At 38.3% G+C, this 27,118-nt stretch overlaps 1 protein-coding gene across 7 annotated transcripts in view; it reads left to right on the top strand.

Moving 5' to 3' along the window:
* Nucleotides 1–27,118, top strand: part of LOC123823592 (spermatid perinuclear RNA binding protein) — a 137,944-nt gene that overhangs the window by 85,501 nt on the left and 25,325 nt on the right. For all 7 annotated transcript variants that reach the window (XM_045846511.1, XM_045846509.1, XM_045846510.1 and 4 more), the window contains 7 exons: nt 651–748; nt 3,908–4,019; nt 12,650–12,742; nt 13,434–13,633; nt 21,468–21,626; nt 26,520–26,654; nt 26,852–26,992. In XM_045846511.1, coding sequence (XP_045702467.1) covers nt 651–748; nt 3,908–4,019; nt 12,650–12,742; nt 13,434–13,633; nt 21,468–21,626; nt 26,520–26,654; nt 26,852–26,992 — 938 coding nt within the window. The remainder of the gene's footprint in view (nt 1–650; nt 749–3,907; nt 4,020–12,649; nt 12,743–13,433; nt 13,634–21,467; nt 21,627–26,519; nt 26,655–26,851; nt 26,993–27,118) is intronic.

Here is a 27,118-nt window from a genome sequence, read left to right as displayed (position 1 = left end):
TTCAAACTCTGGAGGCAGAAGAATCAGAAAAAAATCTCATTTTGGTTTATTTTTCTAAATATGTGTTAAATTTGTCCTTTGCACAGGAAAGTGATGTGTGCAAGTTGTTGTGCTTGGAATTTTAGGAAAGAGGATGTTTGAATGTTGGAATAATGCTGTAGAACTCTTCCAGTAAATGTAATTTATATTTTATATATACTAACATAAGTAGTACTAATAAGGTATTATGTCTGCTTATGAATTTGCTTTACCTAGAGCTCTGAATTTGAAAATGCAGATATTTGGTTAAAATGTAATATTCACTCTATTTGTAGTCTGGTGTTTAATTTTGAAAAATTAAATTTGGTCTTATTTTCCATATGTAATCCCTTTAAAGATTTGGGATGATTTATCATGCTGTTTCTAAACTTTCAGAGTAAGACCCAATTTTGGCCTTAGACATGGAAGTGACTTCCAGTTAAATGAGGACATTTAAGTGCTAACATATTGAAAATGAGAATTGTCCTTTTTACTCTATTTAATTAGGCCTATGTAGTTTCTCAGTTTTTTTGCCCTCTTTGTTCTTTCTTTCCTCTCTCTCATGTTAGATTTTTTAATTTTTAAACTCAGTTCTAAATGGCATTTGTGTTTTTCTTTCGCCTTTGCAAAAGGGGGTCCTGGTCTTCATGATCCTTGTGAGCGAGACCCAACAGATGCTCTGAGCTATATGACCATCCAGCAAAAAGAAGATATTACCCACAGCGCCCAGGTAGAGGATGGGGCATGTCACTGTGATCTATTAGAGCAGGGGTGTCCAACCCGCGGCCTGTGGGCTGCTTATGGCCCACAGAGGCTATAAATGCAGCCCAACACAAAATCATAAATTTACCTAAAACATTTTGAGGGTGGGTTTTTTCCCCCTCTTTTTTTTTTTTTTGGTGATTACATGTCTCAGTGTCATGAAAAAAAACGTACATACGCTCTTGCTCTTTGTTCCCACGTGTGCCTTCCATTTTACGGTGATGTGCGGCTTCCAGTGTGTTATCTTCCAAGTGCAGACAGTGGCTTTGACACCATCACACATTACATGTGCTCGTGGTGACGTAGCGGGGCAGCGATTATCGATAATATTTCAGCCTGCCATTGCAATGTTAGGCATTTAATGTTATTTAGAAGTCAGGTAAGCATTCTGACTTGGTTATTAAAGGTACTTCCACACCTCAGCAGCATCTCACTCATTGCCTGCCGTGCTTTACGACTGACCTTCTGCCTTGCCTTGTATCAGCAACTGAGAGGGCTATGGATGGGCCCAAACCTTGCTTTCTATCTTCCTGTCAGTTAATTTTCATAATAAAAGTAAATAAAGTCCTTTATCTATTGTTATTTTTTAAATCCCAACATGGCTTCTACAATGTCTCAAAAGAAAAAAGAATCCCCCAAAAGAAAAATTATGGATGAAGGAAGATTGATGAAAAGTGGACAGGTGACTAATTTTTTTGTCGAGGCAAATAGTAAGGCACTCTACTTAATTTGTAAGGAATTTGTGCAAGTTTTCAAAGACTATATTTTAGAAGGCATTTTATGCAAAAACGTGCTGTCACATTCAATACCTTTGAAGGATTGTGTTGTAAGGACAAAATATAGCAGAACTGAAACAAAGTCTCTTCTCAACAAAATTTTTTTCCAGAAGTTAAACTTGGGTAGATTCCATTGTAAAAACTAGTTGTGTTGTAGCATATTTTTTTTAAAAAAAATATTTATTTTTAGAGAGAAGGGAAGGGAGGAAGAAAGACAGGGAGAGAAACATCAGTATGTGCTTGCCTCTCGTGCACCCTCTACTGGAGGCCTGGCCCACAACCCAGGCATGTGTCCTGACTGGGAATTGAACCAGTGGCCCTTTGGTTTGCAGGCCAACACTCAATCTCCTGAGCCACACCAGCCAGGGCAAGCATGTTTAATAGTAAAAAAATTAAAACCATTCACTGATGGAAGGTTTATTAAGCAATGTGTGGAAAGCTTAGCAGATGTAATTTGCCCTGTAAAAAGGGGGATATTTTTCAAATCAGTTTGTGTCACCAGACTATAGCCAGGCAAATTGAAGAAACTGGAAAATCTATTGAAAAGTTTGGAGAATAAAGCTGCTAATTTTAAATTTTACGCTTTGGCGATAGAGGATAGCACTGATGCTATAGGTACAGCTCTCAACTTGCCATTTTTATTAGAGGTATTGATGAAAAGCATAATGTCACTGAAGAAATGGCTCCTTTAGTGCCATTAAAAAACACAACTAAGTCAGGAGTTTTATATGAAGCAGTGAAAAATGATAAAGTGATTTCCTTTGTCCATTGTCAACATATCTGGTATAGTTACTGATGATGACTGGGAGATGGTAGGGAAAAGAGAGAGCTTGTAAAATTAATAGGAGATGATGCAATTGCTGCCCAAAACTCACCTGTGATAAAATATCATTGCACAGTACATTAAGGAAATTTATGCACAAAAACTTTAAAAGTGGATGACATCATGCAACTCATCATCAAGACTGAATTTCATAAGAGCCAAGGGACTGAATCATTGCCAATGCCAGGAATTCCTTAAAAGTACTGATACTGACTATGGCAACATCATTTACTTTTCAGAAGTAAGATGGCTAAGTCAAAGCCAAAGGTTAAAAAGATTTTATGATTTGTGATGTGTTATCAAGTCATTTATGGTATCAAAAAACAAATTTTTGCCAGAACTTGATGATGAAAACTGGCTTACAGATTTAGCATTTTTAGTGGATTTAACTGCTCATTTAAATGAGGTAAAAATGCATCTTTAAGGTGAAAACCAACTTACGATGATCATGTTTCGAACCATAGCAGCACTCCAAATGAAATTGAAATTATGGCAAGCTCAAATTAAGGCAAACAATTTTATGCATTTCAACATGTTGGCTAAACACAGTCCTGTGAACAGCAAAAAATATGCAGACTTGCTTTTCAATTTGATACAAGAATTTGAAAACAGATTTTAAGATTTCTGGGAAAAAAATCAATATTTTGCTATATTTGTTACTCCATTTTCAGTCGACATAAATATGTTACCTGCCAGTTTTCAAATGGAATGTATAGAGCTACAATCTGACATTCAACTTAAAATTTGATCATATCTCTTTACTGGACTTTTATAGGTCCTGTCTTCCAGAGACAAATGTCCCTTGCCTCACAGTCACTCCTTATTCCTGTCATTGCTATTCGGCAGCACCTATATTTGTGAGCAACTAATTTCAAGAATAAAATACATTAAGAGTAAAATAACCAAAATATCTGATGAGTACCTTGAGAATTCACTGAGAATTGCAACTACTTCTGTCAAAACAGATATTGGTGCACTAGTTTCTCAAATACAATCCCACTAGTTTTATGTTGCCCTCTTTTTCTTTTATAATAAAAAATATTTTAAAAATCAATGACATTTTATTACTTAGATGTGTACATTTTCTGTATTTATAATCACAAACTTGGGACCTGCTCAACAATTTTAAAAGATTATTGAGAGGACTGCTGCATAATTAGGGTTATTATGTGAGGATTTTTTTTTTTTTTTTGCTTATCTGTGATGGCAAATATCATGGAAATTATGCACAGTTTTTTTTTTTTTGCTCATCAGTTTTTTTTTAGTGTTTGTGTATTTAATGTGTGGCCCAAGACAACTCTTCTTCCAGTGTGAGCCAGAATGCCAAAAGGTTGGACACCACTGTATTAGAGGGATATTGTTACTTTATTTTCTTAATTGTTCTATTTAAATACTTTTTTCTTGCCTGTTGTTAGGGACTTTTCCATCATAACATGAACATTTAATGGATAGTCTTTTTACGTAGGTGTTGTAAGGGCTTTATAAATGGCTGTTGAAATTTGAATAAATATAATCTTTTGTTCTTCAGCATGCACTAAGACTGTCAGCCTTTGGCCAGATTTATAAAGTGCTGGAGATGGACCCCCTTCCATCTAGCAAGCCTTTTCAGAAATACTCCTGGTCAGTTACTGATAAAGAAGGTGAGTGTAAAAGGTTTTTTTATTGATGTTGGACATGATGATATAGAGATGGTCATGGAATGCATCTCTTGTTAGAGCTGCGGGAACTTAATAATTGTTAATTGATGTTAACTACACTTATTGTGGTGATCATTTCACAGTATTTACAAATACTGAATTATGTTGTATGCCTAAATTTAATACAATGTTGTCTGTCAGTTATACCCCAATTAAAAAAGTTGTTAATCCAAGTCACATATAAGGAAGTTTACTGCTTTTCTTCTTGGCTTTCTGCTCTTTTGTCCCATCTATGACTTGCTATTATTTATTCTTATTAGGGATGAATTCATTCGCCTGTGTTGGCCAGATTTCACTGTTGCATAGATGCAGGGACCATACTTTGAGAACCCTGGTCTAAGAGAAGAGATAAGCCATAAACTAGGAGGAAATGTTATCATTGTGCTTGGAAGTGTTACATAGAAAGTGTTACCAAGAAAAAGAAAACAGAAATATAAAGGAAGAGAAAAGTATATTGGAAAATTTGGAACTATTTTCCATTTGTGCTAGTTTGTTTGAACTCAGATTTCAGCAGAAGGAGCATAGGCTTTGGGGTCAGTATGACCTGGGTTCCTGTCTGCTCCACTATTCACTAGCTTTAGGCCTTAAGTACTTAATTTATCTCTGTCATAAGGGATATTACCCCCACTTTATTGGCTGTTGACAGATTAAGATGTTTGACTCATTGCCTTGAATATAGTAGACTCCAGCATGAATGTACTCACCGTCTTCAGGCCACAAAAACCTCCTCCCACCCGCCTTTATCGCGTGTTGTACTAGAAGGTGGGATGTTTACCACCAGTTACTCTTCATCTGGGACCCACCCCACCTCCCACAGTTGATACGCTAATAACTTTTATATGATAAAAGTAGTGTACTAGCCCAATCTATTTATTAGACAACAGCATTCCAGTGGGTCTAAAGACTTCACAGAGTTCACAAGATCAGAACCGTTTCATAGTAATACTGAGTCATTTATTTGGTCTTTTTCACTCCTTCTTTCATGAGTGTACAGTTTTCGAGAGGTTGCATTTAACATGTGATGGCATCATCACTCTGATGGGTAGTGGCAAATTTTTTTTGTATATTACATTAAATTTTTTTGCTTCAATTTCTAATATGCTCACTATTGATAGATATTATACACAAAATAAAGCTCTTTGGGAACTCAGTGTTTAAGAGAGTAAAATGGTCCTGAAGTTTAAAAAGTTTAAGAATCAGCCCTGGCTGGTATGGCTCAATGAATTGAGTGCCTCTGTGAATCAAAGGGTTGCCGGTTCAATTCCCAGCCAGGGCACATGCCTGAATTATGGGCCAGGTCCTAGTAGGGTGCATGTGAGAGGCAACCACACTCTGATGTTCCTTCCCCTCTCCCCCTGCCTTCCCCTCTCTCTAAAAGTAAATAAATAAAATCTTAAAAAAAGAAAAGAAAAGAATGTTTGAGAATCACTGCATTACACTGTAAACTTCTTAGGGGTAAGGAGTCCTCCAGGTCATTATTATAAGCCAGTGCTCAAGAAATATTTGTGGAATGAACACCATTTTCTTCAAGAGGGTATTCACAGAGCAGTGAAGAAGTTCTGAAACGGATTCCCATGGCCAGTTGACATTAAGCACTGTCTGTGGAATGAATATTGAATAAAAAATTCAAATGTATAGAGAATCTTAAGATTAATAATGGAAAGTTTGTTCTAGTCACTGAATTCATAGTAGCTCTTCTGGTTTTGTATTTTTTCTTTCACTAGATGTAAAAAGTATATCTACTGTTATGTGGCTTATATTTTTTTTATGGAGGTCTTAGTCAGAAAAATTACAGCATAGGTTACATGTATCCAGGAGATATTTACGTTACTAGTATGTGCTGAAGTGTGAAAAAAAATTAAAAACACTTGCAAACTTGACCCTTTAGTTCACAGCCCATGCTCAGTCCACTGAACCACACCATCCAGGGCCCTGAGAACTTTTTAATAATAATTTCCTTGACCTGTGTATGCTTTCCTAAACAATTTAATTTGATATTGCCTACAACTTTATAGAAAAGGATTTTATAGAAAAGAAATTGTACTTAGCTTAATCATTTGGGACTGGCTTTCTATCCAGTGTTGTTTGGGATACACTCACGTTCCTGAATATTGCTACAGTTTGTTCATTTTAATGGCTGTATAGTATCCATAATAAATGTACTATAACTTACTCATTCTTCTTTTGAAGGACATTTGGGTTCTCATTATTTGGCAACCACCCACAGTGTTGCTGTGATCACTTACACACCCACCAGCAATGTATAAAAGATTCTGTTGCTATATATCCCCAACAACATTTGGTGTTGGAAGACACTTTTTTGACACAAAGTACTACTTTTCATCTGACTTCTAGGTCGTTACTGACTCTTAGTTCTTCTTGCCCCACTGTCCTTTGCTCAACTGTCTTTGTTCTTCCCCATCTTCCTGACTTCTGAGTATTAAAGTGTCCCAGGGTGCAGGCCTCAGACCACTCCTCTTTAATCATTTAATGATATAAAATCAGCCCTTTAGGAGATCTCATTCTGTCTTAAAATACTTTCTGTTTATTGAAGATTCCCACATTTATATTTCCCCTCCAGACTGCCAGCCCTTGGCCTCAGACCAAGTTGTCCAAATGCCCCCTCAGTTCCCCACATGGATGTCTAACGGCCATCTCAAACTTAAGATGTCTAAAATCCAAATTTCTGTCCGTCCTTACACTACCTCTGATACACTCTTTCCATGGTGTTCACTATGCCAGTCATTGGAGGTTCCATCCTCCTGTGTACTCAGGCAAAAACTTTGACCCTTGAATTCTCTCTCTCCTTCCTCCATATCCAAATTATCAACAAATCCTGTTTTATTTTCAAAGTGTATCCAGAATTTAGCTATTTCTTTTAACTTCTTTACTGCGGACACCCTGTCCTGAGCTGCCATCATCTCACACCTGGATTGTTGTTGTAACTTCTCTGTCTGGTCTTTCTACTTCTGACTTGGCCCTGGTTGTCTGTCCTCAACAAGCAGCAGTTCTTGTCTTATTTCTTAACTTTTGTCTTAAAATACAGACTCACAGGAAGTTGCCTAATTAGTGAAGAGAGTCCCCATCCATCCTTCAGTCAGTTTCTCTGAATAGTTATATCTTATGTTGTAGTACAGTATCAAAAGCAAGAACTTGACATTGGTACCTTGTGTGTGTATATGTTTCTTAACATTTATTACATGTGTAGTTTGTGAACCACCATCGCAAACAGGAACTGTTCTGTTACCAGTCAGATCTTCGCATGCTGCCCCTTTATGGTTGTGCCCTCTTTTCGCCTCTTAACCACCCCTAAGTTCTGGAAACCACTGATTTTTCTCTCTTTATAGACTTTTGTCATTTTGAGGAGTTACACACGGTGTGATCTTTTGAGATCTTCCCTCCCATCCCCCGTGTAATTCCCCTGTGGCCCGTCCACGTTGTTGCATGGGTCAGTAGTAGTTGGTTCTTTTTTATGCTGAGTAGTGTTACAGGACATGGATGAGCCAGAGTTCATTTAACCATGCATGTATTTGTAGGGAATTTTGTTTATTTCTAGTTTTTGACTCTCAAATAAAGCTAGCATGAACAATCTTGCATAGACTTTTGTAAGCAATTCACAAAAACACATATTTGTGTGTGAGATCGACCAGCAATTTTTCTTTGGTGTAATGTTTTGTCAGGTTTTGCCTCTAAGGTTATGTTGTCCTGGTAAAGTGAGTTGGAAAGTGTCCCTTTTTTTGTTCCTTGTAAGAGTTTGTGTAAAATTGATGTTACTTATTTCTTCCTTAAATGTTTGGAAAAATTTACCAGTGAAGACATTTGAGCACGTGGTTTGCTTTGTGGAAAGGTTTTAAATTATGGGTCTAATTTACTTAATAGGCATACTCTTATGAGAATTTTGATAAATTGTGTTTTTCTAGGAATTTATCCATTTCATGAAAACTTAAAAATAGTTTTATAAACGTACATAAACTTATGGATCCTCTTATCTTTTTATTGTCTGCAGTATTTGTAATGATGTCCTCTTTTATACTTTGCTCCTCCTCTTTTTCCTGAGCATTCTCACTAGAGGTTTATCGGTTTTATTAGTCTTTTAAAAAAAAATCAACCTACTTTGGCTTTGTTGATTGTCTTCTGGCATGTGCTTGCATCTGTTCATTGACTTCTGCTCTTTGTTTTTTCCTCCTTATTACCTTCTTTGGGTTTCATTTGCTATTATTTTAACTTTTTGAGATTGATGAATATGTTACTGAATTTTCTAACCTCAGGTCTTCCTTTAAGCCCAGACTTACGTGTCTTACACTCTTTTAACATTAGCATTTTTATCATTACTTAGTTAAAACAGTTTTTGTTTTTCCTCATTATCAGTTATTTGACACAGGAGCTATTTTAATGTTGTCATAGCTTAATTTCCAGACAGGTGAGGATTTTTTAGTTATCTTTATTTTTGAGTTCCCACTTACTCTTCTCTACTCCAAGAACATGCTTTGTTTGATTTCTGTCCTTTGATGTGTATTTTTACTCTGATATTTCTTGAGACATGTTTTATGTCCCAGTACTTAGTTTTTGTAAGTGATTCTGTCTGGAAAATTATGTACATTCTACAGTTGGTGGTCAGAATGTTCTTTACATGTCATGTTACATTTGCTCATTGAAAGAGGTATAGCAATTTCCTTCTATAGTGGATTGTCTCTTTCCCCTTGCAGGTCTGCTAGTTTTAATTTATATTTTTCACTTCTAGAATTTTGCTTCTTTTATAGGTTCAGATTTTCTTCCAGAAATTCTTGTTTTTTAACTTTTTTTTGCATTCTAATTATTATTTTTAATAAAATTTGTTTTTGAAAGCTCCATCATCTGAATCTCTTTTGGTTCTGTTTCTGTTGTCTGCTCCTTCTCTTGATTTTTGATAATAATATCTTATATGTCTATTATGAATATTAGAGACTTAAGATGCAAAAGGTGTAGAGAATTTAAAGCTTAAAGTAGTAATGCCTTCTCTTGGGCAGATTTGTATTTGTTTCTGGGAGCTGGCTAGTGGAATTGTCAATCCTGGGTCATTATAATGCCATTAGGGATTAAGGTGACCTGAAGCTGGGCTTCAGTCCTTAGGAGATCCAGACTGTGTATTCTTCATCTTACTTCTATCGTATGGCATTGTGGAGGCCCAGGCACAGTGCGACGGATTCATCAGGCCTCCGCTCTTTGGTGGTCCTCAAACTTCAGTTTCTGGCCCCCTGAGTGAGAGCTTGGTGCCTGTTAAAAAGTACTACTTCTTACTGATGTTTCTGGAATTGGAAGATGCCCCTAGAGGAAATGTTGCCTCCAAAGCAGGGTTTCTTTCATCTCTCAGACCTTAACTCTATAATCCTTCTTTTCTAGGACTATATGTTTATCCTATATTTTTGCTCATTACTCACATCAGGAAGGCTTTTTCAATATACTTATTTTGTCATACTGGAAATGGAACTTCTATATTTTGTAAAAGTTCCTCTAGTGAATTAATTAGTGGCAGCTGGGGTTCAGAACTACTGCCTCTCCTCCTCTTTAGCCACCGTCCCCTCATGGTTCCTGTCACTCCAATCACACAGGCCTTTGTGCTATTTCCCAGCTAGTTCCTGTCTGTGACCCTTGTACTTGGCTGTTATCTTTGCCTGGGGCTCATTCCTCACATAGTGAATAGCTCAATCTTATTTTCTCTCAAGTCTTCATCAAAAGGTCACCTGATCAGCAATACCTTTTTGACCTTTCTGATGAACACTAAAAATAAAATAGCAACACCTCCTTCCCCTTAAGCCTCTTATTTCTCTTCATTGTATTCAGAACCGTAGGACGTGTTGTAATAGTTTCCAGCCACCTTGCATAAGCTCTTTGAAACATTGATCTGTTCTCTTTGTCAAGCACCTAAAATTATCCTGCACATAGAAAATGCTCAATTAATATTTGTTGCTGAGTGAATTCATGAATGGTACTATAATGAGGATGATAAAAGTACAGGCCTCAAAGGGTGATGATTAAATAAGTTAATACATATAAGGTGTTAAGAACAGTGCCAGGCATATGGTAAGTGCTCATATTATTTTCAAAAATTGTTTCCTCTTAAATAATCACTTCTCATTCCCCTCCTCCAGATTTTGTAGCTGTTTTACAATGGCTGGGTGGGAGACTGAAGCTTAATCCATGAAATCTGTTGCTGGAGAATTTAGAGAATAGATCTGTGCCTTTAAGCCAGTTTGTGATTTCCACACAATCAGGGAGCAGCTTTTAATGTAACTTAATGGGTGATTGAATGACTGAGTATATTTTGTTCCCTTTGAACTTTTATCTCTTAAAGATGGCATTCAGGGAGACTGGCACACTCAGTTTTATGTAATGCGAGTGAAATACAATACTAAGCAGATATAAACAGATAGTGCCTTCTGTAGAAGAGAACATCAAGATTTATTGACCTGAGTGATAAGCATTGTCTCAAGCAAGTGCTGAAGTCAAATGTTCACTCCAAGGGGCAATAAATCTTGATGATCAGAGAATACATAGTTATTGTTGGTATTATTACAAGGTTTCACTAGGAGTATCTGGAAGTCTTGTGGCATGAATCTCTTGAACATAACTTTCCTTGAGGAAAAACCCAACAACCAGTTTTTAAGTTGAAGGCACAGAGTTCTTTAAAATACTTGGACAGGTTGATGAACTTTTCTCTGATTGGCTTTAACTTGGACAGCAAAGCCTTATGCCTGACAACAGTATGAATAGCTGCTTTACCCAAGAAATTGCATAATATCAGTTAGTTTTGTTTCAGACCCATTATGTTGTTTCTAAGTCTTCTATTAGGGTTTTTTTTTCTTAATTAAAATACTATTTTTTATTGTTGTTGGAGAACATTTGTCTCCATTTTCACCCCACCACACCCCCCTGCTCCACTGTCCCTGCCTGCCGCCCTCAAACCCACCCCCTTTGGCTTTGTCCATGTGTCCTTCATGCATGTTCCTTGATGGCCTCCTCCCCCACCATTATCCCCTATTATTCATCTCCCTCCTCCTCTCCGTTAGATTGTTCTTTATTTCAATGTCTCTGGTTGTATTTTGCTTGCTTACTTGTTTTGTTGATTAGGTTTCATTTATAGGTGAGATCATATAGTATTTGTCTTTCACCACCAGGCTTATTTCACTTAGCAGAATGCTTTCCAGTTCCATTCATGCTGTTGGAAAGGGTAGGAGCTCCTTCTTTCTTTCTGCTGCATAGTATTCCACTGTGTAAATATCCTGTAGTTTTTTTATCCACTCATTTACTGATGAGCACTTAGGTTGCTTCTAGCACTAGGCTATTGTGAATTGTACAGCTATGAACATTGGGGTGCATAGGTTCTTTTGAATTGGTGTTTCAAGATCCTTAGGGTATAATCCCAACAGTGGTCTTGCTGGGTCAAAAGGCAGTTCCATTTTTAGTTTTCTGAGGAAATTCCATACTGTTTTCCACAGTGGCTGTACCACTCTGCATTCCCACCAACAGTGCACTAGGGTTCCCTTTTCTCCACAACCTCTCCAATACTTGTTTGTTGATTTATGATGGCTGTTCTGACCAGTGTGAAGTGGTATCTCACTGTGGTTTTAATGTGCATCTCTCTGATGGCTAGTGATGCTGAGCATCCTTTCATATGTCTCTGGGCCCTCTTCGTATGTCCTCCTTAGAGAAGTGTCTGTTCAGGTCCTTTGCCCGTTTTTAAATTGGGTTGTTTGTCTTCCTGGAGTAGACTTGTATGACTTCTTTATATGTATTTTAGAGATTAGATCCTTGTCTGAGGTACCTGCAAACATGCTTTCCTATATGGTTGGTTCTCTTTTGATTCTAATACTGTTTAAGTCTTATATTAGTTTTTAAGATAAAAGACAGGGACAAAATATTTTTGATCTTCATAGAGTGCTGAGGAAGCACAAGACCTCTATATATGAAATAGTCAATGACATACCACCACATAGGATACTTTATATTTCTGATACTATAGAAACTGGTTTAGAAAGCTGAAATTAGAAGTTGAAGAAAACTTCATGGAAGAGATGAACTGTAAATAAAATTTTAAATAGGATTCAAATAGGCAGACAGAAGAATATTTGTAGTGTGAAAAATAATCAGATTTCCAAAGGCCTAAGATTGAATATGTGAGCTTTAAAAATTTATACAAGTAGCAAATGTTAAATTATAGAAATATTTGAAAAGACATAAGTAAAAATAAATTCTAGTACCAGAGATTGCTTCCTTCAACATTTTGATATCTTTCCCCACTTTTTTCTGTTCATGCATATGCAGATGTGAATATGTGCATAGGTACTTGTATTTGCTGTGTGAAAGAATGGGAGAAAGAAATATTTATAAAAATGAGTAATATTAAATTGTTTCATAAAGATGCACTTCAGAAGTTTTTGCTATTACAAGATTATAAATATGGTAATTTAATTGTTCAGTGGAGAGTGCTCTGTTCCTTGTGATTCTTAGGGTTTCCCTTCTTGAACATATTGGGTACATTTGGTAGAAGTAAAATCATTGTTTTGACTGCTAATGAGTCTCTTGTAATTCTTTAGGTGCTGGGTCTTCAGCTCTGAAGAGGCCATTTGAAGATGGATTAGGGGATGATAAAGATCCAAATAAGAAGATGAAACGAAATTTAAGGAAAAGTATATAAAATCTTTATTCTTATAGATGTTAACTAGAAAACATTTAGTCTTAGGAAAATAAAAATTACAGAGTGAAGAATTCGATTGATTTGAATTGAGGTAGCTAGAATAGGTCTTTACTGAGAAATCAGTGTTTGAATAACATAACTTTTCTTCCCAAGCTTCATTGCTTAGGACAGTGATTTTCAGCCTTTTTTATCTCATGGCACATATAAACTAATTGCTAAAATTTTGCAACATACAAAAAAATAAATATTTTTTTGCTGATCTGACAAAAAATAGGTATAATTTGATTCTTTCACACTGGATGGCTATTGCTGTGTTGGCTATTGTCATTTTTTTTTTAATTTGACCATCTAAGAGGTTAGTGCCCCTGACTAAATAGTCAGGTATTGCATGTTTTAATAATACTTTGGCACACTGGTTGAAAATCGCTGGCTTAGGATATGTTAATATTGGCAAACTAAAATTAATGTGTAGCTTTAATAATGCATATTACTTTTACTGTGATGTTAGCATCATAATTCAAAAATGATTTTAGAACTATTTATGAAGTGAAGTTAATTTTTATAGGTGTTTTTAAATTCTTGCTTTTAAAAAATCTGATGAATTTATAGTGGTCACTAGAACTCTACAAATGCATAGATTAAAGCAAAATGTTTTGATTTCTGATCTCTTCTTTCTTTAACAGTTCTGGATAGTAAAGCAATAGACCTTATGAATGCACTAATGAGGCTAAATCAGATCAGGCCAGGGCTTCAGTACAAGCTCTTATCTCAGTCTGGCCCCGTCCATGCTCCTGTCTTTACAATGTCTGTAGATGTGGATGGCACAACATACGAAGCCTCAGGACCATCCAAGAAAACAGCAAAACTTCATGTAGCAGTGAAGGTATTGTATGTCTTTTACTTACTAGTGCTTTGTTGTTTTATGTTGTAAATAAGGAGATTATTTTCCTACTGTAAATCAGCAGAATTCTTAAAGACTTTAATAATGTAGTTTTGTTGTCTCTGGGCCACAAAATATTTTGGCTGTGAAATATATGTTGATTATACAAAATTTGGAAAACACAGAAATGAAGAAATAAAAACGTCAGCTGCATATCTCTGAGGCAGATGATTAGTACTTATATATATATATATATGTTGGGTTTTTTGTTTCTTTTTTAAGTTGAGCTTATAGAGTATATGTAATTTTATCCTCTGCTGTCCTTCATTTAAAATGTCATGAGTGTTTATGTATTAAATGCTTCATAAATAGTATTATAATTGTATGAGTAACATGGTATGGATGTACTGTTATGTTTAAACATTTCCCTATCATTGCAAATTTGGCTGTTTGCAGATTTTTTCTGTCATAAGTAAATTTTGATCATCATCTTTGTGCGTGGTGCCTTTTCTGCATTTCAGAGTATTTCCATAGGGAGTAGGGTCCAGGACCGAACCATTTAGTCATTCTTGTAGGTTTGTAGAAAATTCCTAAATAGTAGAATCTCTCTAAGATACCTTTGACCTTTTGCTGACAAATGTGAAAATCTCAAAAATCATGTATGAAGATCAATTTTCACTTAAGAACAATTCTGTTATGTAAAGTATGGCATAAGATATAATTGGTCTGTTTTCATGATGATTCCATCTTGCAAATATTATTAGTGCATATGCAAACGTTATTCTAGAATCTTAAGATACAACAGTGAACAAAGTCTTTGCCCTCCTGGAGCTTGGATTCCAGTGTGATAGGATGGGGAGACAGACAACAAATATATAAACATAAATGAATAAATTACATGTCAGGTAATAATAAGAACAATGCAGAAAAATAATAACAAACCTTTAAAAATATAAAAGTATATTGTTAATGTTCTGTCTTGTTTATAAAAGGGGTATTTCAGGTATGATGAAATAGTATGAGCTTATGAAGCAGCAGAAGAAAACCAAGAATGAGGGGGGAAAGTGAATCCAGGAATAAGGCTAAAAATATAGTTTGATAATTTAGCTATAATGGATGCTGCAGATAAGTAACAGATACAGACCTAAGTTCTCTAGCATCTCACACAAAACGCATGTGAGATACGAACCCGCTGTCTGTGGCATAATGGACAGTCAATTGGGAGTCACAGTTGTTTCGGTACGAAGGTCAGGTGGTCATTCTCCTTGGGAAGATCTTCATAAAAAGGGATAGCAGTGATAGCCTTTAAAGGTGCCTGTGATACAGAGATAGAGTTTGTGGGGTTTTTATAATAATCTTTAATATAAGGTAGTGGCTTCGTAGCAAGTTGCAATTCAGTAAAGTTCGGGGAGGTTAGTAGAGTGGCAAATTTTGCAATGTGACAAAATTTAGATGCTGTTTGTTTCCATAATAAGCATTAACATTTTGGTAGTTACTCCCCCCTCCCACTTTTAACCTGAAATTTCAAAATCCAAAAGCACTGAAAATGAAAAATACTTCCTAAGTTTCATGCATACTCACTAGATGGGAACACCTGAACTGTTGATGTTGACATATGGCTATTTTTAGTCTTTAGTATTCTAAGTACTGTGGATATTTTATATATTTCTTTGTCCAAACATGGGGTAGCACCTGAGATACCACCGGAAATTCTGAAAATATGTAGTAAATACATTGTAGTAGCTTTCTAAATTTTGAAAAGTTACTCTCAAAACAATCTGGCCCCCAGGGTTGCAGGTAAGGAATGATGGGACCTACAAAATACATACTTAAAATACAGTTATGTTTTTTATGTTCATCTAAAAATTATTGAGCTTTTTATAGTTATCACAAAAATTCTTCTCCTTTTTACTAATGGCCTAATATATCATTATTACCCTTCTATCACAATGTCACTAATCCTTTCAGATTTAGATGCTTCCAGTTGATTGCTTTACATCTTTTTGAACTGGTCTGATTATTCCTTAAATATATTCTAGAGTTACTAGGTCAAGAAGAAAGCAAATTTTAATAATCCATTAATTCATTAAATATATAGTGGGATCTCTATTAATGTCAGGCATATATTTCCAAATTGCCATCCATAAGGTTCTACCACATTACAGGTTCTGTATGAGTTTGAGAGAATTTCATATCCAACATATGTTTCTTTGAAAGTAGGTCCCAGTTGATAAAAGTCCCTGCATTCCTTACCCAGTTGATTGGTAGGTGTCTGTACCTGTTAAGACAAATAACACCACAGAATCAAAACAAAACAAGGAGAGATCGGTTTCTGCCACAAGAACCTGGCTGCTCAGCAATAGGCAACCTAAAGTAACCAGTCTTCCCTTTCCTCTTCCAGTTCTTTTTCCTTAGAGCCCTTCATAAAGAGCACCTTTAGGGACAAAATCAACCATATTTCATGAAATGAATTTTATTCATTGTGGGGAAAAGATCAGCTAGAAGAGGACAAGGAGAGAAGGCTCCTTGGAGGGGTCCTTGGAAGCCATTAAATTTCTGTTAGAAGTCATGAATGGGACTTTGTTTTGAGTGGAGAGCCATGGGGTAGAATGTGTTCTTAGGTGTTTTCATTCTTGGACCCTGTTCTTTGAGGGGGTCATCTTTCTCAGTCTGAACCCCCTTTGAATTTGTTTTGCTAGACATTGAAACTGACTTTTCTTTGGTATAGCAGGTTTTGGGCCTTAATATTCGTTCCAAACAAACTTTGGTTCTACAGGTCTGAAAACTACTTTTTTTAAAATTTTACTTTTATAGCATATAGTCGTTAATAATCTTAGAATGTGTTCATAGAAAATGACTGGGACTTCCAGCCAAGATGGAGGTGTAGGTAGACACAGTGTGCCTCCTCGCCCAACCAAAAGAAGGACAACAACAATTTAAAAGGAAAAAACAGAACTGACAGAAAATCAAATGGTATGGAAGTCCAGCAACCAAGGAGTTAAAGAAGACATTCATCCAGACCAGTAGGAGAGATGGAGACAGGCAGCTGGGCAGAGAGCACTCGTGGTCTCTGGCGGTGGCTGGTGGACTCGGGCGGGAAAGGCGGCGGCTGGTGGATCCAGTGAGGCAGCAGATTGCGGAGCTGGGCGCACAAGGCAGCAGCGGGCAGACCTGGGAGGTGGGGGCAGATTGTAGACTAGGCAGTCCCACATTCTCGCTCAGATAAACTGGGAGGAGCACCTGGGGAGCAGAACAGAGTGCAAAACCCAGGGCCCTAGCACTGGGAAATAAAGCCTCAAACCTCTGATTGAAAACATCTGTGGGGGTTGAGGCAGCAGCAGGAGAAACTCCCAGCCTCACAGGAGAGTTCGTTGGAGAGACCCACAGGGTCCTAGAACATACACAAACCCACCCACCCAAAAATCAGCACCAGAAGGGCCCCATTTGCTTGTGGGTAGCGGGGGAAGTGACTGAAATCCAGCAGAGAGCTCAGTAAGTGGCATTGTTCCCTCTGGATCCCTCCCCCATATACAGCTTCACAACCCAGCAAGGTGAGTTGCCCCACCCTAGTGAATACCTAAGGCTCCACCCCTCACTATGTAACAGGCATGTTGAGACCAAAAAAAAAAAGCCCAAATGAAAAAAACAGATCAAAACTCCATAGAAAATACAACTAAGTAACAAAAGAGAGAGCCAACCCATCAGATGCACAGTTCAAAACACTGGTAATCAGGATGCTCACAGAACTGGTTGAATTTAGTCACAAATTAGATGAAAAAATGAAAGTGATGCTAAGTGAAATAAATGAAAATGTACAGGGAACCAATAGTGATGGGAAGGAAACTGGGACTGAAATCAATGATGTGGACCAGAAGGAAGAAAGAAACATCCAACCAGAAAGAATGAAGAAACAAGAATTCAAAAAAATGAGGAGAGGCTTAGGAACCTCTAGGACATCTTGAAACATTGCAACATCCAAATTATAGGGGTACCAGAAGGAGAAGAGAAAGAACAACAAGTGGAAAAGTTATTTGAACAAATAATGAAGGAGAACTTCCCCAATCTGGCAAAGGAAAGAGACTTCCAGGAAGTCCAGGAAGCTCAGAGAGTCCCAAAGAAGTTGGACCCAAGAAGGAACACACCAAGGCACATCAGAATTACATTACCCAAGATTAAAAATAAGGAGAGAATCTTAGAAACAGCAAGAGACAAGGAGACAGTTACCTACAAAGGAGTTCCCATCAGACTGTCAGCTGATTTCTCAAAAGAGACCTTACAGGCAAGAAGAGGCTGGAAAGAAGTATTCTAAGTCATGAAAGGCAAAGACCTACATCCAAGATTGCTCTACCCAGCAAAGCTTTCATTTAGAATGGAAGGGCAGATAAAGTGCTCCTCAGATAAGGTCAAGTTAAGGGAGTTCATCATCATCAAGCTGTTATTCTATGAAATGTTAAAGGGATTTATCTAAGAAAAAGAAGATAAAAAATATGAACAGTAAAATGATAGCAAACTCACAATCGTTAACAACCACACCTAAAACAAAAACAGAAGGAAACTAAGCAAACAACTAGAACAGGAACAGAATCACAGAAATGGAGATCACATGGAGGGTTAGCCACAGGGGAGTGGGAGGGGGAGAGAGGGGGAAAAGGTATAGAGAATAAGTCGCATAAATGGTAGGGAGAAAACAGACAGGGGGAGGGTAAGAATAATATGGGAAATATAGAAGCTAAAGAACTTATATGTATGACCCATGGACATGAACTAAAGGCGGAAAATGTGGGTGGGAGGTGGGGGTTTGCAGGGTGGAGGGGAGTGAAGGGGGGGAAATGGGACAACTGTAATAGCATAATCAAAGTATATTTAAAAAAATGAATTTGAAATTTTTGTCAATTGAGCTGCATTACAAGTATACTGTATCCCTTGAGATTATCAGCTATGAGGGGGAACCCCCCAAACAACCCTGGATTATTTATAAAAAAATTGTGTGTTTATTCTTACATATTTAAACTTCAGTCACCTTCAAAGTCCTCTTTTAGTTGATGCAATACATCTATCTGGACTTTTTCCACCACTCAAAGCAGTTTTTGAGCTCATTGATTTTGACACCTTTTAGTGTTTCTGCCGTTTTTTGTTTCACCTCTTCCACATCCACAAAACGTTTTCCTTTGAGGACTTTTTTTCATATGGGGGAAACAAAAAAAAAAAGTCATTTGGGGTGAGATAGAATTAGGGATTGTGGGGCACAGGGGTCATGCCATGTTTGGTCAAAAACTGCTGAACACTCAGTGCAGTGTGGGCAGGCGTACCCCTAAATCACCCATCATGAAAGGGGCAAGTGTGTTGATGGAGTCTTCAAAAAAAATTCACTGAAGCTGAATGCAGCCTCTCAGAACAGCACCAGCTGGTGCACTGATACAGATGGGTTCCTAGAACACTCACCTGGTGGGGGAAGCCTGTACTACAAGGGGCCCGCCCTCTGGAAGATAATTCTGTTTTTGGGGGGTCCCCCTTCATATATAAATTATTTACAAATGTATTGAAATAAGTTACTACAGTAACAGGTAAATACCACACTACAGGTTTTGGGTGAATTTGAGAGAGTTTCCAACATATGTTTTTGAACGTTGGTATCTGAGAAAAGGGCAGATAGAAGTGGTATTAAGTAATTTATGTGACAATTTTAACTGTGTTAAATTGGGAATTAACAAATCACATTTACCTATGACTCTCGGCTTTTGACCTGCAGCTTGTTAGCTGGTGTTAGACTAATAAGTATTCTCCCAGAAATGAGGTTTCGCAGAAAGAGCATATTTGCAGTACTCACTGGAGAAGGTGTTTTCTTTCTAAAACATCAATAAGGATAAAACCAAATGATGTATTACCTGACTACTTTTAGAAGCTGACTTTATTCTCATTTAATACAAGCAATTTTTTTGTGATTCGAAGTGTTCAACAGAATGGCACATTTTCCATATGAATTAATTTCAAGTACTCTTGGTACAGAGTTCTACTTGTGCTCATTTTTTGTTTAGAGTAATAACTATTTTATTTAGATAAGATGACATTGTTTATAAAGGCTGGCCTGCCTGGCTAGTCATTTGTGTGATTATCAAAATAGGGGTGTTTTTTTTTTGTCTTATAAAAACCAACTTCATTGAGGTATAACTTATGCATGTAACTGGTAATCGTTTTTGTACGATTATAATCATGTAACCACTAACTCACTCAAGATGTAAAATATTTCTCTCACCCAAAGAGTTTTCTCATGTCCCTTTGTGGAGAATCTCCTCCCCAAGTCCCTACCCCTGGCATTCTCTACCAGGGGTGTCCAACTTTTTTGCATCTCTGCGCCACTCTGGAAGAAGAGGAGTTGTCTTGGGCCACACATTAAATACATTGTGACATGCAAGCACAAAAAAAGTCTCATAATGTTTTACATAAATTTATGATTTTGTGTTGGGCTGCATTCACAGCCATCCTGGGCCACATTTTGACCCACTGGCCGCAGTTTGGACACCACTGTGTCAGTTTTCAGGGTTGTTTTTTAAGAGACCCCCGTTAGGTATAGCTGGGATTGTAAAGAAATATGATGTGCTTTTACATTCCAGCAACTTAAAACAGTTGAAAAGTAAAACAAATACAGGGACCTTTAGGAACCTATCTCTACATTTTCTGATACAAACCTTTAGATTAGTAACTGACAGTCCAGTATCAACCTGTTTAAAAGAGACTTATAAAAATGCCAGAGAACAAATTCTCTTGCTTGTGTGTAAACACACATTTCTGAAAACCTATTTTAAAAGAGGTGTATTTTGAAAAGGCCGGGCACTGAGTGGAACTGCAAGAAGAATGACCACCGGAGAGAGCCGTGGAGGTCCTTGTGAGGCAGGGGTGGAGATACAGAACTGGAACTGCTCCCGGGCACTCGGTATAGAGAGTGCACCTGGAGACTGCATCTTCTCTTCCAGATCTCAGTTGTGCTTTAAGTTAAAAGCAAAGAGGTCAGTAGTAGAAAGCTTCAGATATTATTTTGTGGTGGACCAGCAGATTTGTTCCAGGGTAAAGAGAACTTCTTGATTGCCTTCTGTGCTAATTTCTCCTAATGGATGTAATCATGGAATCTAGAAGTCCTTTCTTGCAAACTGGAAAATCGAGGACCAGTGGAGAAATACAGGATTAGACCCTCCTGTCTTTTCCTTTCCAGTCCAGGGTAGTTGTTTACAATGTACTGTTTTACTTTTTCCCTCACGCCATTGGTTGAACTTGGCTGTGCTGTTTACTTTCTCTGCCTTTTACCTCCAAGTTAAATGAACCAGGAGCAACCTTGGGTTTGCATTTCCATCATCCTTTATATAAACTTAGTTACTCTGAGAGAGCTTTTCCCATTTTCTATGGCAGCATTTTTGAGCTGGTGAGCCACAGAACTTTTAAAACATGAAATTCCTGACTACTTAGTCAGGGGCACTGACCTCTTTTCTCTTAGATTGTCAAATAAAATGACAATAGCCAATACAACAATAGCCATCTGCTGTGAATGTATCAAAATTATACCTATTATGTTTTGTTAGATTGGCAAAAAAAATATATTTCTTGGTGTGCTACAGAATTTTAGCATTTACTCTATGTGTACCAGGAGATGACAAAGGTTGAAAATCGCGTTCAGTGGGGATACCCTGATCGGTAAGAACAAGGATTATGTACCATCCCTCTCTTCCTATAAGGTGTTTCATGGCTTCAGATGCTGTGAATTTGAAATTGTTGTTCTCAGTAGTTCATCTCTTCTCTGTGGTGTTTAGTTTTTTAATAAAACTGAATCTTAATGTGATTTGTACAGGTGTTACAGGCAATGGGATACCCAACAGGCTTTGATGCAGACATTGAATGTATGAGTTCCGATGAAAAATCAGATAATGAAAGCAAAAATGAAACCGTGTCTTCAAACTCAAGCAATAATACTGGAAATTCTACAACTGAAACCTCCAGTACCTTAGAGGTATACTTACGTAATTTTTCCTTAGAAAACAATATCCATTGTAGAGAATTTGAGAGATGTGGGGAAATACAAATAAAATCAAAAGCGTATTCAAACATATATTCCAGAGGCAGCCATTATTAATATTTTAGTTTATTTCCACCCAGGCTGTTTGTGTTAAGTGGGTTTTTTTTTTTTTGAAGGCAGTCATTTTTATGCAGTTTTACATCTTAGTTTTTTTTCCATTTCTAAAAATATCTGTAAATGTGCTATGTACTACACAACATATTTAACTAGCATTTCCCTTTTGCTGCATTTAACAAGTATACTAACAATAACTGAACACCAAAAAAAACAAAAGATCTCGTTGAAGAGATTCAGGATTATTTGGAGTCTGTGCTGAGCTGGTGGCAGTGGGTCTTCACTGAGGCGGACCGGCCCTGCGGAAGGCGTAGCTTGACCTGGGCGTCCCTCATCCTCTGGGGAGGTCCTGACAGGGAGCTTGTTGCCCGAGACAGCAGGGTGGGACACAGGCCGGGCACTGAGCAGTGACAGAATGTTTGGGAACTCGCGGGGCCCTTGTTTGTTGCATTCTATGTAAGAAAAATTGGCTTTCAGGTAACAGCAAGGGCTTACATTGACATTTTAAAAAATGTTTCATTTGTAAGAATGAGTGTTTATTAAGGACTATATATTTTGTCAGTTTATAAATCCCCCGTTAGTACCTGTTTACTCCCAGCTGCTGCAGAAAGTGCCCCCAGAGCCCCAAGATGCCCCCAGGCTGGAAGGACAAAGGACATTCTGTAACTGATTATACTGTAATGTGATAAGCTCTCTGATTGCAAAACGAGTATAATGTAAAATTTCCAAGGAGCAAGTGATTGTCAAACTTACACACATGCAAAATCAAAGGAAGTAAAATGTGAGCTAGGTTTTAGATGATGAGTAACATTTTTTAGGGAAGAGGTGGAAAGAAGGCATTCTAGGTCAGAGGTGTTGTAGGTGTAAAGGAGTTGTGAAAAAATGTTTAGACGTGCCAGGTGGGCCAGTTTGGGGGTCCTGGTGGGGCCTGAGACTTGTAAAAACCGTGCCTGACTCTTCGTGTGGTGTGGAGGACAGAAGACGTACCTGGTTTTTCAGGGGACCAGCCAGTCACAGGTGGTAGTCTCAGGCAGGGCAAGGTGTTTTGCTGGCAGTGCTAGAAATACTGACACTCAGAAGAGAATGAGCTCATTACTTACGAGGCTCAGACAGTTAAATCTCAAAGGGAATTAGAAGGGAGAGCAGTGTGGGCTGCACTAGCAGCAGCCATGAGTCTGTGGACGTTTTCGTGGTTAACACATCAGTGCTTTGTTTCTGTGTGATGCAGTATTGGCGGGGAGGGGACAGAGCCCTGTTCTTCATGTAAAGTGGCAGTGATCAGAAAGGCAAATATTTTTATGTCTTGGCTCATTTTTATAAAAATGATTTCAGATTTGAAAAGCAGAGAGATATTACCGTGGACCTAAAATACTTATCTTTTAAAACTGGAGATTGGAAATTTGCCTTGAAATTTTAAAAATACAGGTTATGAAAACTCTTCAAGAAGTGATATTTATTGCAGAAGACCCAGAAATGTTTATTAAATATGTCTTTAACAATAATCCAGTGTTTTACTTCTACAGCATCATGCACTTATCAAATCAACACAGAGTACTCATTAAGAGGCTTGTGGTCCATTGGGTTTACATATAGTGATTCTTTGGGCATTCATTGTTTCGGCATTTCTTGAGCAGTTACTGTGGTGGAATTAAAGGCATGATCTCTGACCTCAAAAAGCACTCAGTTTTGGGGTCTTTTCTTTCTCAAAATTATAGTTGTAGCTTTTGTGGTTTGTTTTATTTTTGGGCTAACTTCTCTCATCATTTGAGCCTCCATATTTCTTTTTTAAAAAATATATTTTATTGATTATGCTATTATAATTGTCCCATTTTCCCTCCTTCACTCCCCTCCACCCTGCACACCCCCCACCCACACTCTCCCCCTTTAGTTCACGTCCATGGGTTATACATGTAAGTTCTTTGGCTTCTACATTTCCCACACTATTCTTACCCTCCCCCTGTCTGTTTTCTCCCTACTGTCTATGCGACTTATTCTCTGTACCTTTTCCCCCTCTCTCCTCTTCCCACTCCTCTGTGGCTAACCCTCCATGTGATCTCCATTTCTGTGGTTCTGTTCCTGTTCTAGTTGTTTGCTTAGTTTACTTTTTGTTTTAAGTGTGGTTGTTAATGATTGTGAGTTTGTTGTCATTTTACTGTTCATATTTTTTATCTTCTTTTTCTTAGATAAATCCCTTTAACATTTCATAGAATAAGGGCTTGGTGATGATGAACTCCTTTAATTTGACCTTATCTGAGGAGCACTTTATCTGCCCTTCCATTCTAAATGAAAGCTTTGCTGGATAGAACAATCTTGGATGTAGGTCCTTGCCTTTCATGACTTAGAATACTTCTTTCCAGCCTCTTCTTGCCTGTAAGGTCTCTTTTGAGAAATCAGCTGACAGTCTGATGGGAACTCCTTTGTAGGTTACTGTCTCCTTGTCTCTTGCTGTTTCTAAGATTCTCTCCTTATTTTTAATCTTGGGTAATGTAATTCTGATGTGCCTTGGTGTGTTTCTTCTTGGGTCCAACTTCTTTGGGACTCTCTGAGCTTCCTGGACTTCCTGGAAGTCTCTTTCCTTTGCCAGATTGGGGAAATCTGGATTTCCTTTATTATTTGTTCAAATAACTTTTCCACTTGTTGCTCTTCCTCTTCTCCTTCTGGTACCCCTATAATTTGGATGTTGCAATGTTTCAAGATGTCCTGGAGGTTCCTAAGCCTCTCCTCATTTTTTTTGAATTCTTGTTTCTTCATTCTTTCTGGTTGGATGTTTTTCTTCCTTCCTTCTGGTCCACACCATTGATTTGAATCCCAGTTTCCTTCCCATCACTGTTGGTTCCCTGTACATTTTCCCTTATTTCACTTAGCATAGCCTTCATTTTTTCATCTAATTTGCAACTAAATTCAACCAGTTCTGTGAGCATCCTGATTACCAGTGTTTTGAACACTATGCATCTGATAGGTTGGCTATCTCTTTATCACTTAGTTGGTATTTTTTTTCTGAAGCTTTGATCTGTTCTTTCATTTGGGCCACTTTTTTTTGTCTCGACGCACCTGTTACATAGTGAGGGGCAGAGCCTGAGGTGTTCACCAGGGCGGGGCAACCCACATTGCTGGGTTGGATACTGTATGTGGGGAGGGGTCCGAAAGGGAGCAGTGCCACTTACTGAGCTCTCTGCCGGATTTCAGTCACTTCCCTTGATACCCACAGGCAAATTGGGCTTTCCTGGTGCTGATTTTTGGGTGGGTGGGTTTGTGTACATTCTAGGACCCTGTGGGTCTCTCCAGCTAACTCTTCTGTGAAACTGGGGGTTTCTCCTGCTGCTGCCTCAACCCCCACAGATGTTTTCAATCAGAGGTTTGAGGCTTTATTTCCCAGTGCTGGAGCCCTGGGTTGCCCACTCAGTCACGCTCCTCAGTTGTTCCCCCCAGATTATCCACACTTGAATCTGGGACCTCCTGTGCCACAATCCGCTGCCTCGCTGGGTCCACCAGGTGCCACCTTGCTGTGAGTCCTCTCCTCCTGGTGGCCCATCTCAGCCCCTCCTACTGTTCTGGATGAATGCTTCTTTATTAACTCATTGTCGGGCTTCCATGCAGTTCAATTTTCTGGCAGTTCTGGTTTTTTTGTTTTTAAATTGTTGTCCTCCTTTTGGTTGTGCAAGGAGGCACAGTGTGTCTACCTACGCCTCCATCTTGGCCGGAAGTTGTTTGAGCCTTCATATTCTTACGTGAATTACTTTTCTACTTCCAACTCTTACTTTTCTGCAAGTCAGTTTTTTCTGCCACTCTTAGAGTAATTTTCTTTATTTTGTTATTGTATTTGATTTTATTATTTTTAGTGTAATTTTTACAGCATGAATCTAATTATGAACTCCCCTAGATTAATGTCTTTGCAGTGGCCCCGCACTGTCCACAGTAAAGTCAAAGCCCATGTGCGTGGTGCAGAGTCCTTTATCTATGATTTGGCTCCATCAAGGGCGTTTCCAGTGGGGCTCTTCCTTACTCTCCTCACCCTGCTATCTGTTCTGTCCAGAATGCCCTTCTCCTTTGTTTCCTCCTTATGACGGTGTGGCACTTCCCTTTTATGGGTGGACTCGTGTTGTCACTTCCCAGAAAACTCTCCTGATGGCCCAAGAAAGTGATTCCTTCTGTTGTGTTTCTACAGCTTACATCTGATCTATAGTGCACATTGTTTCACAGTGGCTGTTTCTGGCCCTCCCACCCTACTCTGGCTCCTTGAGAACAGGGAACAACTACTTTTATTGTTATTTTTAAATTTCAGGATCCGTAGTCTGTAGCCCACTGTTTTTACTTTAGGTTCCCTTAAATCTCTTTGGAGAGACTGAGAGATGTGAAGGGGCATTTTCTTCCCACTTTCTAAATTGAGTTATTTTTTTTCCTAACCCTGACGACGAAAAAACGGTGAATGCTCAGGTGTCATGTAAGTCTCAGCTGTGTCATCCACTTTGTTCGTCATTTAGATGGTTGTTCTTGGGTCATGAATGCCACAGGTCAGACCCTGACGGCCCTGTGGTGGCGAGGCAGCGTCGCTCCTGGCTGCTTCTCTCTGGGGGCAGGCCCGCTTCACAGGCAGCCTGGCCAGGTGCCTGCTCCTTGCAGTTTCCACAGGTTTCGTGTGTGGAGGGTGAGCATGCACCCTGGCCTCTAAATGCTTCAAAGTACAATTTTTGAGCCTCTTTTTCAACAGAGGCATAGTATAATCGTATTAATAAGAAATTTAATACTCTGAAATCTTACTGAACCTTCTTTTAGGTCAGAACTCAGGGCCCTATCCTCACAGCAAGTGGCAAAAATCCTGTAATGGAGCTCAATGAGAAAAGAAGAGGTCTTAAGTACGAACTCATCTCGGAGACTGGTGGGAGCCACGACAAACGCTTCGTGATGGAGGTGTGTACTTGGATGCGAGCCAGCCTTTGTCCTCAAGGACACAGGACAGCCTGAGCTCATACATAAGCTCAGAATAGACCGATGCACTTCTCACGGCGCTGTTTGACTTCTGGTGCTTTCTGTGTTACGATCCATTTGAATTAAGCTGCATAGAGGAATTGCGTGGGGTAACTGCAGAGTGTTGTTCTTGATTTTAGGTAGAAGTGGATGGACAGAAATTCAGAGGTGCAGGTCCAAATAAGAAAGTGGCAAAGGCAAGTGCAGCATTAGCTGCCCTGGAGAAGCTGTTTTCTGGACCCAATGCAGCAAATAATAAGAAAAAGAAGATTATCCCTCAGGTATGAGTTGAGCATTAAACCTTTGTAATACCTTTGAAAAATGTTACCAGAATTGTTTCCTTTTCTGTTTTGTGCCACTTAGCTTTTTCTCAAATTATTGCTTTTCTTGGATTTAGCAGCTTTTTA

The sequence above is a fragment of the Phyllostomus hastatus genome, unplaced genomic scaffold (assembly GCF_019186645.2).
Source record: "Phyllostomus hastatus isolate PE091 unplaced genomic scaffold, TTU_PhHast_1.1 phas_contig_495, whole genome shotgun sequence".
Taxonomy (NCBI): Eukaryota; Metazoa; Chordata; class Mammalia; order Chiroptera; family Phyllostomidae; genus Phyllostomus; species Phyllostomus hastatus.
Note: the sequence above shows the minus strand (reverse complement) of the source record. Positions and strands in the feature narration are given on the sequence as shown.